This window comes from Nansenia antarctica, assembly GCF_963989245.1.
Source record: "Nansenia antarctica genome assembly, chromosome: 1".
Taxonomy (NCBI): domain Eukaryota; kingdom Metazoa; phylum Chordata; class Actinopteri; order Argentiniformes; family Microstomatidae; genus Nansenia; species Nansenia antarctica.
In genome coordinates this window covers 13,463,517-13,475,189 of record NC_137674.1, presented here as the reverse complement: position 1 = coordinate 13,475,189, position 11,673 = coordinate 13,463,517, and the positions used below count along the sequence as shown (strand labels likewise).

Here is an 11,673-nt window from a genome sequence, read left to right as displayed (position 1 = left end):
AGATTCTCCTCTTGCAGGGAAGTGTAAATGAATGTACTTTCTTTCTTTTTTACTCTTTATTATGCTGGTATTACAGTAGGCTACTATGATTGAGTTTTTAGTACTGCAGCAATGTGCTATCAACATAACAGAAACATTTCAGACAGCATTTTTTTAGGACCCATTAACTTTTTTCCATAGTCTAGATTCATATGAGCCAAGTGCAATCTGACATGTTGGTCTATCAGAGTATGGTATATCAAATTATTATAAGAGAAATCATTTGAGAATTAATATTTATAGAAATTATCAATAAATAATGAGTTATACCACTAGTTTTATTCAAATAAATAGGCTCTTATTTCTTGCCCATGTTTTGTCATTATATTGTAGATGAAGTTTCTGGTACAGTGAATCTTTGCTGCAAGTGTAACGAACCGGCTTTCCTTCAACCCTCAAACTGTCTCGGCTTCGTTGTATAGAGGAAAACATAGGCTAACTAGGCTATCTAGGCTAACTAGGCTAACTAGGCTAACATGGAAGTAATATGTACAAGTATAAGAAAAAAGCTTGTAACTGTGTTCTCCAATATCCGTCCTTCTCAAACCCTACTGAGAGGTGTTATCTCAGGAGATGCTGCCTGTTCTGGATTGCTGAGTCACCTACAGTCATGGGAGGCAAGTCCTTATCTTTAAACAAGCACAACATTCACAGGCAGTTGGTTATGGTGCAAAAGAGGAACTTTTGGCAGGATAATAACACTTTGGTCTGTTGTGTCCCAATGGCAGTATGGATTACAGAAGTCTCTACGGTTCCCTTGAAACAGCTTCCAACGGTCAGACCAGGGATAGGGTGGTATCTCTTGCGGCTGGGAAGACCATGTTACTCTGCTGGCGACTACAGCAGCCATTCGTGCTGCCATGACACAGCTCTACACCAACCTGGCCTTCATGGCAGCACGAATGGCTGCTGTAGTCCGGCTCCTGAGGCCAGACAAAAGGAATGCCGGAGCAGAACGGTGACTCAGCACGACTCCAATCGTCGCCAGCAGAGTAACATGGTCTTCCCAGCCGCAAGAGATACCACCCTATCCCTGTGACACAGCAGATCTTTATACCACCATATCCCTGTGACACAGCAGAGGAGAGGCTGCATCAGGACACATGGACACAGTTAGGTTAAAGTTAAAAGGGATGTTCCACCTTTTAAAACGTTTTAATATGGGGCCAACCCAGAAACCTTTTGAATGCCTAGAACACCTTTTAGACAGTCCAAACCAACCTAAATATGACAGAATCTCCCTATGAAGAGGGAGTCTTTGTCTTTGTCTGCAATACATTTTAAAGTTACATTGTTAGTTTAAATCCTAAAGGGAATCACATGGATTCGAACTAAACTTTGTTGAGGATCAGTATTTCTGAAACTCTTCATGGCAATTATCTACACTTTGCAGTTTTCATAATTGTACTATAAGTGGAATGATCATCATGTGGACCGCATACTGCCTACCCCTCTGCTTATTGAAGTAATCCCACGACCGCTGGTAAAGCATGTTGCTGTAATTGAATATATAATTACCTGGATTGCCTCAATAACAGCATTATGCAATGTAGCCAATAGACTAATGAACAAAAGACTTAGCCTGTTTCTTATTTCATGGATCCCTAAGCAGTATTCACAGTTTCAAATTTGGGAGCATGAACAGCATGTAGCCCTTAATTGGTTTTAACACCTTAATAAGTCCAAGACGTTCAAGACTAGTAATCATATTAAATAGTCCAATCTATCTCAAAAGTCAATAGGGAAACTGAAAAACTATTTTTCTTTTGGAATGCATTAGGCTGTGGGATGTCAGAGTAAATTAAATTCCACTCTGCACACTAAAGCATCAATTTCCTTATGGTAATTATCTGCTGGAATGGATGTGTCACCATAAGGAGTCAGGCATGCTTGACATTTACCCTCTTTATGGAGAAACGAAGACTAAAAAATAAGATGAGGGAGAGAAATTAATCTCCAGTCTAGGCAGGCATTAAGGTGATCCTGAAGGATAGTGTGTGAATCAGTCATTGTGTTTGTAACCCTATATTTTGAAGAGGGCACCAATAATGAGATTCAGTCCATTGGCGACATGATGGGGAAAGGTACTGTGTTAGAGGAAGAGGGGAGGTAAAGCCCAAATATAAATACGGTGCACTGGAGATTAAGAGGGATGACAATAATCATGATTTCTTTCTCCATAAAAAAGGATACTGTGGGGATCTGAAGCTGTTGAAAAGAGTTCTGCTACTAAACTTCTATTTTGACAGTTACACTGCACAGCAGTAGACTGAGAGGGAACACTGAGTCTAAACTGAGCCAATACCAGTTGCGTAAATTGTTTTGTGAAGGAATCAGATGGTTCCCTCAAAGAGAGGAGAGAGTCTCCGGTAGTTAGAGGCCGTGGTTCTCTCATTTGGAGAGGTGAAGAGAGCCGAGGCCTGCAGATAAATGTTGCTTAGGTCCTGATAAATGTTGCTTAAGCACTGAGGTCCTAGTTTACCATAGCTATCAACTGATATCAGCTAAGTAGACAACACAGACAAAGGCTTCTGCCTTCAATACATTCCCTGGATGAGATGTTTCTTACATATAACAACAACTATTCAGAAACCATTTACAGCCCATAAGCAACTTATTAATCCTTTACAAAACGTAATGAGTACTTTAAAGTTATACCAAAATATCAATTAAAAATAAAATGCATTTCTAAAATGTAAATTGTGTCACATTACAAATTCTAACTACTTAGGTGACTTCATAGCACCCTTTGTTCAATCTCTGAACTGGCGAGACCATTGTCTGTACAGAAAAATGCAAAAAGGACACAAGCCTAAACGCAGGCGTATTGGCAATTTGTGTTGGCGGTAACTGTTGAAATTACCACATCGTTGACTCGCCTGCACTCGTGGGTAGAGTAGAGGAGAGTAGAGAGTAGAGAGTAGAGAGTAGAGAGAGTAGAGTAGAGGTGATAGAGGTATGTTCAGGACGATAAGCAGCTCTTCCCTCTCTGGAAGAGCTGTACAACACACGCTGCCTCAGGAAGGCCTCCAAGATCTCCAGAGACCCATCCCACCCTGGGTACGAACACTTTGCTCGGCTGCCCTCGAACAGGCGGTTCAGGACCATGTTCGCAAGGACAAACAGACTGAAGCTCAGCTTCTACCCCAGGGCCATTCAGGCCCTGAACACAGCAAAGACCTAGGTTCTAGGCCCTGGACAATCTAGACAAATTGATGGCAGCTACTAGATTGAAATCAAGTGTAATACTGAAACACAATTTAAATGAATGTGCAATAACACTATGTGCAATATGACAACCCTAGGGTACATACGGTTCAGAGAATAGGAAATGTTAGAATAGGTATAGCATAGCATAGAGTACAGCACAGTGTTTTATTTGTATAGTATAGTATAGGGGATAGTGTACATAGCCTTTATTTATGTAAACCAGCTCTTTTCCCTTCTTGTTTTTAGTTTTTTTTTTCCCTAGCACCAGGGGAGCCCCCCCTCCCAAATTTCGTTGTTTGGTACCTGTACTATATCAATGACAATAAAGACCATTCATTCATTCATTCAAGTGCCTTCAGGTGCACTGAGAAATTCTGGTCTTGAAAATAGCAGTAATATTTCAGACACTCCCGACCGCTGCCCCTCACCAGCCCCTGCTTTTGTGCTAAGCCGGCCATTAAAATATAGCCCATACACTCACTCTCTTCACAAAATCACAGATCTTACACCTTCATGAACTCATTCATGACAATGTTTGCGCATCATGTACTTTCTTAGTGAGATTCCAGAAGAATTTAGCCGTGGCTAGTGCTGTTTAAAACGATGTCTTCCTCTGGAATCCTTCGTGTCTTCCTACTGCCCTGTCCCTTATTCTACCACTCACCTAGTCAGAAAGAAAGATGTACGCACGCACGCACACCAAAAAGCCCAACCTCACACACACACACACACACACACACACACACACACACACACACACACAGTTTAAAAGGACAATGACAGCAAACGCTCACAAAACCACTCATCTAAATCAGGGAAATTATGCTAATAGGGCATCTCATTATTCTCAAACTCACCCAGAATCAGTCATTGACATCACATCATTATAGATCTATTCATAAATACAGATTGGATGGCATTAAAGGGAAACTGACTCCTTCGAAACTTTCTGATATGCTTTGTTTAATATTTTTTCACGTGTTCTCTTAGATACAACATTGGTCGCTGGGGGTTAAGGAATGGGTTTCGTGGAGAAACGGTGGTCACCATTCTGGAGAGGGGTGCGGTGCGACCATGAGCAGGACTCTGGGGACCCAGTTTGGTCCTGTAAAACACATCAACACTGAGGTAATGAAAGGCTTAAACATGCAACAAAATGCACTGTGATGCATTTACATTTACATTTTTATTTACATTCACAATTGGGAAAGTTACCAGAAAGATTAATTGACATATCGTACTGTATCTTAATTTGTAAAACACAGCACTAAATATCGTAGTAATGACAGTAGTGTAATTGTAGTAATGACATTCCATTAGTTTTTTTTAGCCTGGATTCTATATTCAGAAGTCGTACAGGCATCAGCCTTCCAAACTGCTAGCTGGACAACTTTTGAACAACAACTTTAACTTAAAAGACCAAACTGTAACATATTATTCATGATTAGATTAGATTACAACACATAACAAGTGAAGATGATGACATACCATCATACAGTAACAACAACAATAAGGTAAAAAGAGAAAACCATGCCTACAGCAAGTCCAGAGGATTCAGAACATTTACAATGAGTTCACAATGAATCAATCTGGGAGCTTGTCTTTTTTTGTTTTGAGGAATAAATATGGGAGGCCAGCACAATCTGCATAGGAAACAGATCTCAAGAGGATGTTGGGCACCAGGAAAATGGATCTAGGTTGAGAAAACCACGATTACCACGAGCTGCTCTGGATGCAACCATCTGGGGAGGTGCTGCTGCAAAAGCCGGTAGAAACATTCGCTCAACTGGGGCCCGACTAGGAAACAGGTTTTCACATCCTCTACAAAAGACACACAAAACTCCTGACTTGGAGGACGGTTTTCCTGTGGTGCTTTGTTAAGGTCGCCTAGAATATGCCTGCTCCGTTTGACGGATTGTTTTATGGCAGAGGTTAAGCTGGTTAGTCTACCAGGGTTCCCTTTTTTTGTACAAAGATGTAGTAGTGTACAGGTGTTTTTGGGTCAGTTAGACATTTAACCATTTAAAAGTCTCCATGCTTTATCTGGATGTATATCACCACTAGTGGACAGCCATAAAGCATTGGATCTCTTTAATATCTTTGGAATATTTAATAACGACGGTTAAATCACCTACTATGACATTCCTACATTACACTGCAGTACATTTGTGTATCACGTTTCCTTGACATTTGCAGTTTTGGGAACAATATTTCTCAGCGCAGGGCTGAAACCACCACAATCTATCACAACATAAATACTTAAAGCATTATTTTCTTGTCACTATGTTAAGATTGGCTGTGTAACCATTGTATAAAAGCATTGCATAAAAGATGCATCACCAATATTGTCATTTGGTAGGGTTTTGCCGGCACTCCCCCTATCTGTGACAATAGCCTCAGAGCATTATTGTTTAATTAGGCAAACTGATTCGAAAGGTCAATACAACATTTCTATCTATAGGTCTAGCAATGTTTACAAATACATTGTCACAAATGGGCAAACAGGATGAAAGTTTAAACTCGGATGTAGGCCTATTCTTAATAACTTCCTGTAAGCATACATTACAATATTTGTCAGGACACGTGTTGTTGATGTAGCCTAACAAACATCCATAGATTATTGAATCTGATTAAAGAAATGCCATTTAGACTATTTCGACTATTCATAGGTAGCAGTTTACAGTAGATTTCTAATGTGTACAAAGACTAGTGATTACTAGATTAATAAAACCTGGGTGAATGATGCCATAGAGTTTCAGGGGCTGCAAATAGGGTGCAAAGTGGAATGCTACGAGTGTAGCCTAATGCAGGAGGCATATAGCCTTAATGAATTTGGGAATAATATTTTGAGAAATCAACACAAAGCTGTAAGAAGCAAGACTGAGGAAATATTGACTGTGCAAATAATTCTTCTTAGGCTATTGGTGAAATTTGTGTTTGAAGTAAAGGTGACTTATATCAATACAGAGTTAGTATTATAGTAGCCTAATGGCCAAATAATTTTCCTCTTTGGTCACAGAAGGTGATCGCATGAAGAGAAATGCCCTCCCTATGCACAATTGGCATGCAGCACTGTAAAACAGAGACAACTAGAGTCGTAAGACGTTTAGGAATTCACATGTTTTTTCCGCCACTCTCCTTTTATAGAGAGGTGCTACATAATTCGTGGTAGACATGTTTACTGTACACTTGTTGACTCAATAGCAACCTTGCTATATTTGACAGTATTGCTAGAAAGCAATATGATGGATAGGCTATAGGCCTAGTTGAGTTGGGATAGCCTAAATGGGACAGCTGAGAGTGGGTCAAGAGACAATGCTTTCACAGCTGCATTTTTATGGAAAAAAACACCCTAATGCATCAACTCATTGAACCAGCTTCCCAAAAGACTAAGCACGAAAGTTGGTTGTTGTAACTCCAGCCAAACATACATTCAGGAGCCCGCTCAAAGCTCACTGATGAGGGTATAACACTCAGAGGCACATGCTGTTTGAGTGCCCTCTAATGGACTTTAGTGGTAATCCTTGTTCAACGTGAATGAGAAAGTTTCATTCACTTTTGTCCCACACAGCTGTCAAAGGTTGACTGACATGCTGCCCCAGAGACAGTAGAGGAAAGTAGAGACTCACCCCAATGTGTGGGCTGAACCGGGTATAGCAGGCAGACTGAACACAGAGGGACAGGCACCATCATAGCGGGCCTTGCCAGCGTAGCCAGGTATGGTGGGACGGCTGGAACAGAAAATGTAATGAATGAATCAAGCGTACACATTTACTGTTAGATTTCGCAGTTAAAACAAAGCAGGTGTATATCATGTGCTATCTATCGTCTTCAGTTCATCTAAATGACTGACTGACAGGGATGTGTTAGACCGTCTTCAATGTCACTATGAAGGTTTTGCATATGATTACTTATGAAGGTCCAATCACTTATTTATTATTAAAACATTTTTAAGTTATTTTTTCTGAGTGGGGCAGTCCCACTCATATTTTCCATTTTTATTGACAGTTACAGTGAAGATTTAGACAGGAAGGATGGGTAAGAGAGAGAGGAGGGATGACATGCAGGATATGTCCCCGGCCGTAATCGAACCGGGGACCCTGCGGTTACATGGTCAGCGCTTAACCCACTACGCCACCTAAGCGCCCCCACTTATTTAATATTAGTGAGTGAATGTGTACAGTTTACAGCACAACGATCCGTACAGGTGCACCTGAGGGTACTTACTGTGCTGTGGGAGTGTACGGAGGTAAGGTTGTCCGCTGCTTGGTCAGGGGGTAGAAGTCCTGCCCTGTGTTATCTATGCTGTCCATGTTCTCAGAACCGATCATACCACTGCAGAGGACACAGGCAAGCAAGTCCAGTTCACACTGATACACATTTCATTTTCACCACTCATCCAAGCATAATATAGTAAGAGGCACTGCTTACCCATACAACGGAATTTGCCCTGATTTTGGACATGGACTGGTGCTGTGAAATACAATGAAACCATCTTAGAATGCATTGAGACATACCATCGATTAAACATAGTGCCAATGCTGCCTGAAAATAAGCTATTATGAGACTATGTGCTTAATAAACAAGGAAAGTTTACTTTGGAAAGCACAAAGTGGAAAGCACTCACAAGGTTATGGGTTTCCTCACGGCATTCTCAGCACGGAGCTGGTGTCTGTTCCAGTGAGCTCCAATTGCCTTTGATAGGATTACAGGAATAGTGAACCATAGCATGCTCATCATTCACCTCAACAACGATACATGTTTGTCCCTATCGTACATTTGAAATGCTTTGTTTTAACGTCTTTGTACACAGCAGCACAGGAATCTATAACACAACAATCACATTATGAAACCCATTTAAATTGACTTTAAGTTTACTTGATGTAACATTAAAGCACTTTTGAAATACCCTTTTATTTCACCCAAGAACGGACAGAGGCCTAGTATCTACTATACGATGTCACAGTTTTTTACAGACTTGGGCCCAATCCCAATTTACCCCTACGGCTCCGTTTTGCACGTTCATGTGTAGAGTAGGGTTGTCCCAATTCTTGTTTTCATGTAGGGGTAGGGCTACGGGGTAGGGCTTTTCACAGCGATGTTTGAAGATCTTTCACGACCAGACTACTTTGGAGCCACAGCCCTACGTTCCAGAATGCCATGTAAATCATCTACAGAAATATAATCGCTCTAGGCAATGCGGAGGACAACCACAAATGTAATAACTTTTTCTTTGTTAATAAAGATTAGAAAAATTATATATAAAAAATAATAATATATATATTATAGTACTTTTCCTTATAGCAAGCATAACAAAAACCCCACTATTATACCGATGTGCTGTGCCTATGCCGACAAGTCCAAACCGTAGAAATACATTGTTCCAAACGTAAAGTCCAGCGCGCTTCAGCCAAGTTTAAGATCTGAGGGTTTTGGTGCTCAGCAGTAGAGGACAATATAATAGCAAAACTATTACCTGAGCACTTCCATTAGACTACCCAAAACAAGACATTGGAGCACTCATACAATCTGCGTGTTTATTGCACTTGGGAACAGGGACAGGGCTCACTGAGGAACAGGGTGAGGCAGACTGACTGTCAACAGTGACTCTGAGGAGCAGTCGCCCTGTTCCTCTGAAATAAACACACAGATATGAGTGCTCCGGTGTCTTGCTTTGGGTAGTCTAATGGAAATGTCCAGGTAATAGTTTTCCCTTAGAAATACACCATGCCATCGGAGCACGATTCACATTTCTACTCCAGAACAAGATGTACAATCCTGTTTATTTAGAAATAAATTCTTACCTGTGGTGTTTGACAGCGGATGATGGCAGACATATTTTATGTTATAATATTCTGATTTGTGAATGATAGTCCCGCATTTTGACATATTTCCATGTCGCATTTCCCCTCTTTGATGGCATATGACACCCGAAATGTAACTAAAGTTCAGTCGCTTAGTTGCTCCTCTAATATCAGTACAGACTGGCAGGGAAGGAGCATGGGTTGCTAGCCTACAGAGTACAGCTATTCTGTCTATTCTGTCATGAATTGGCCTGATAACGCATTGTTCTTTTTTATTCTGACTTGTTTGATCGATTGATAGGATGAAACTTAAGTTATGAATGAATTGCGAGCGTCAATGCTTTTCTATGATGCTACTGATGACATATCAGGGTCTTGAAGGGTTGTCCCATTTCATAGGGGAAGATTTCAATCACTACCCCTTGTGGTTCTGTTTCAGAGGGCTTGGCTCCAAAGTGAGTGGCACTCCAAAACGAGCCGTAGGGGAAGGAAAGGGAAACGGGATTGGGCGTTGGACTAACCTGCCAAAGTTCAGGTTTGCTGTGGTAACGCTTCTTAGTGAAATGCTGATTCACAGGGTCAGCCATTTTCTCAAGTGTGGTGGCTGGGGGCTTCAGGCGCCATGGTAACTTTGAATCCCAACCTATGTCCTCGTAACCTCTGCAAGTCAATGTACCATGTTACAAGCGGAATGACACTGTCATTCAGAACTCTTTAAATCTACACTCTACCCTGCAACTGTTACTGAAAAAGGTTTCTGATAAATCGGTGAAAACACACAAATTTACATATACCCTAACAGATTAAGCATGGAATTTAAAGAAGGGTGGTTTTCAATATTTTAGTTGTATTGTCATTTATTCTTTTATCTTGATATTTTGTTCCTCTCCATTATTTTTATACTATTATTCCTCTGATCAAATTGCCATTTTTTACTGTCCAGCACATTGGTATTCCTCTGTACAAAATGAGCTATAGCCTATTAATAAAGTTTCATTGACAAACTAAAAGGTCTTCATCATGTAGGCATACAAGTCAAAGATCACACCCACTACCCAACATAACTGGATCTTGCACACAGTGCCCTATGCTGCTATCTTTGATAGACAGCTGGGGGACATGGATGATGACATATCAGGGTCATCATCCAGGGCATCTTGCAAACAGTGACCTATGCTGATGTCTGTGATAGGACAGCTGGGGGACATGGATGATCTCTGACCTCTGAGCCACAGAGGTGTAGACGAAACGCTGCGCTGCCTTCTCTATCCACTGAGGTTGACCAGAGGAGCTGACATCCTTCAAAATCAAACAGACATAGTCAATATTTCATTTCACTGCCTTAATAGGCCTAATGTGCAAACACAATCTTACATGAACTGTACAACAATGATATTACAATGACAGCATGGACACTAAACTGTGACACTATCAGTTGAATTTGATTACCGTTATCTGTTTTTCTCTCTTTATCTTCCAGTAATATAATAATTCTAGTTGTTATAATAATAATTATGTTAGCTCATACATTATTGTGTAAGAACCTTGGTGTCAAATTATCCTCATCACTGGGACTATGTAAACATAGTTCTGTATGCATAGATGGGAAACAATAAACCTACTGATGTTGGTGCTTCTCTTTCAGGGAAGAAGCTGGAGAACTTCGCTGAACATGGAGACTTGTGAGGTGCAGGTTTCACTTTAGTGAGACTAGTCCAACCTTTTGACAACATAATTGGAAAGATTATCCTCTTTGATAACATGCCTATTACAGAGCAACACATTGGTAAGAGATGCAAAACCTACTGTATGGACATTTCATTGTTACAAAAACAAAAAAATCTTTTTACCTCCCAGGCTGGCTCTCAGGGCTGCATCAGGCATTCTCCTCGAGTTCCAAGCCTTGTTTTCTGACAGGTCACATGTCACCGCTGATGGCCTGATGGGGGGTGTTTGAGGCCTATTTCTGAAATCAGGCGGTATCCATAAACCAGAGGGCACATGGTAGAAATCGATGAATTTTGGTCTACATTTAGTTGCCAAATCCACTTCAGCACCAGCACTTAGTTGTCCAGAACACGGATCTATGAGCAAGACCTCATCTCTTAGGGGTGCCAATGGTGCATTCTCGGCTGGTGGATGGGCCAATGGGTGGAATTTCGGGAAGGCGGTCCTCTCTTTTTCGAGGAAGCTAACAAAGTCATAGATTCCCTCGGGACCTCGCTCGCGGGGCAAATTCATTTGCTGGTGCACCCATGATTGTTGCGCGCCAGCTCGGTGTAATCGCAGAAGTCTGACTCGGTGCGAGTCCCCAGACGACGATCCTGGCGGCGCGTAGATCTCTGTCATCACCATACATCTAGTGAGAGCCTAAAGGCTGTCTATGTGTCTATGACCCTGGGCCACTCAGGAGTCCTGAGTCAGATATTAAATGTTGGGAACTATCTATGACGACGGTGAAGCACTCAGTCACAGTGGCTATTTGTTGCGTCGTTTGTTGCCTGGAAACTCACATTGTTACCAGTCGGGGTCATATTACTGAAAGAGAAGTCGTGAGTCACGTTAGAATTATAAGGTTCTATCTCAATTTTTGTCAAAATTGAGTTTTTTTTTTACATAA

General features: G+C 41.2%; 1 protein-coding gene across 1 annotated transcript; it reads right to left on the bottom strand.

Moving 5' to 3' along the window:
* Positions 1 to 815: 815 nt before the first annotated feature.
* spmip7 (sperm microtubule inner protein 7) lies at positions 816 to 11,402 on the bottom strand (the record flags this gene model as incomplete). The annotated part of the gene is made up of 10 exons (XM_080530452.1): positions 816 to 1,128; positions 4,244 to 4,354; positions 6,879 to 6,980; positions 7,477 to 7,584; positions 7,681 to 7,722; positions 7,877 to 7,944; positions 9,575 to 9,713; positions 10,276 to 10,352; positions 10,676 to 10,719; positions 10,904 to 11,402. The coding sequence occupies 10 exons, from the start codon at positions 11,400 to 11,402 to the stop codon at positions 816 to 818; spliced, it is 1,503 nt and encodes a 500-aa protein (XP_080386578.1).
* Positions 11,403 to 11,673: the final 271 nt, after the last annotated feature.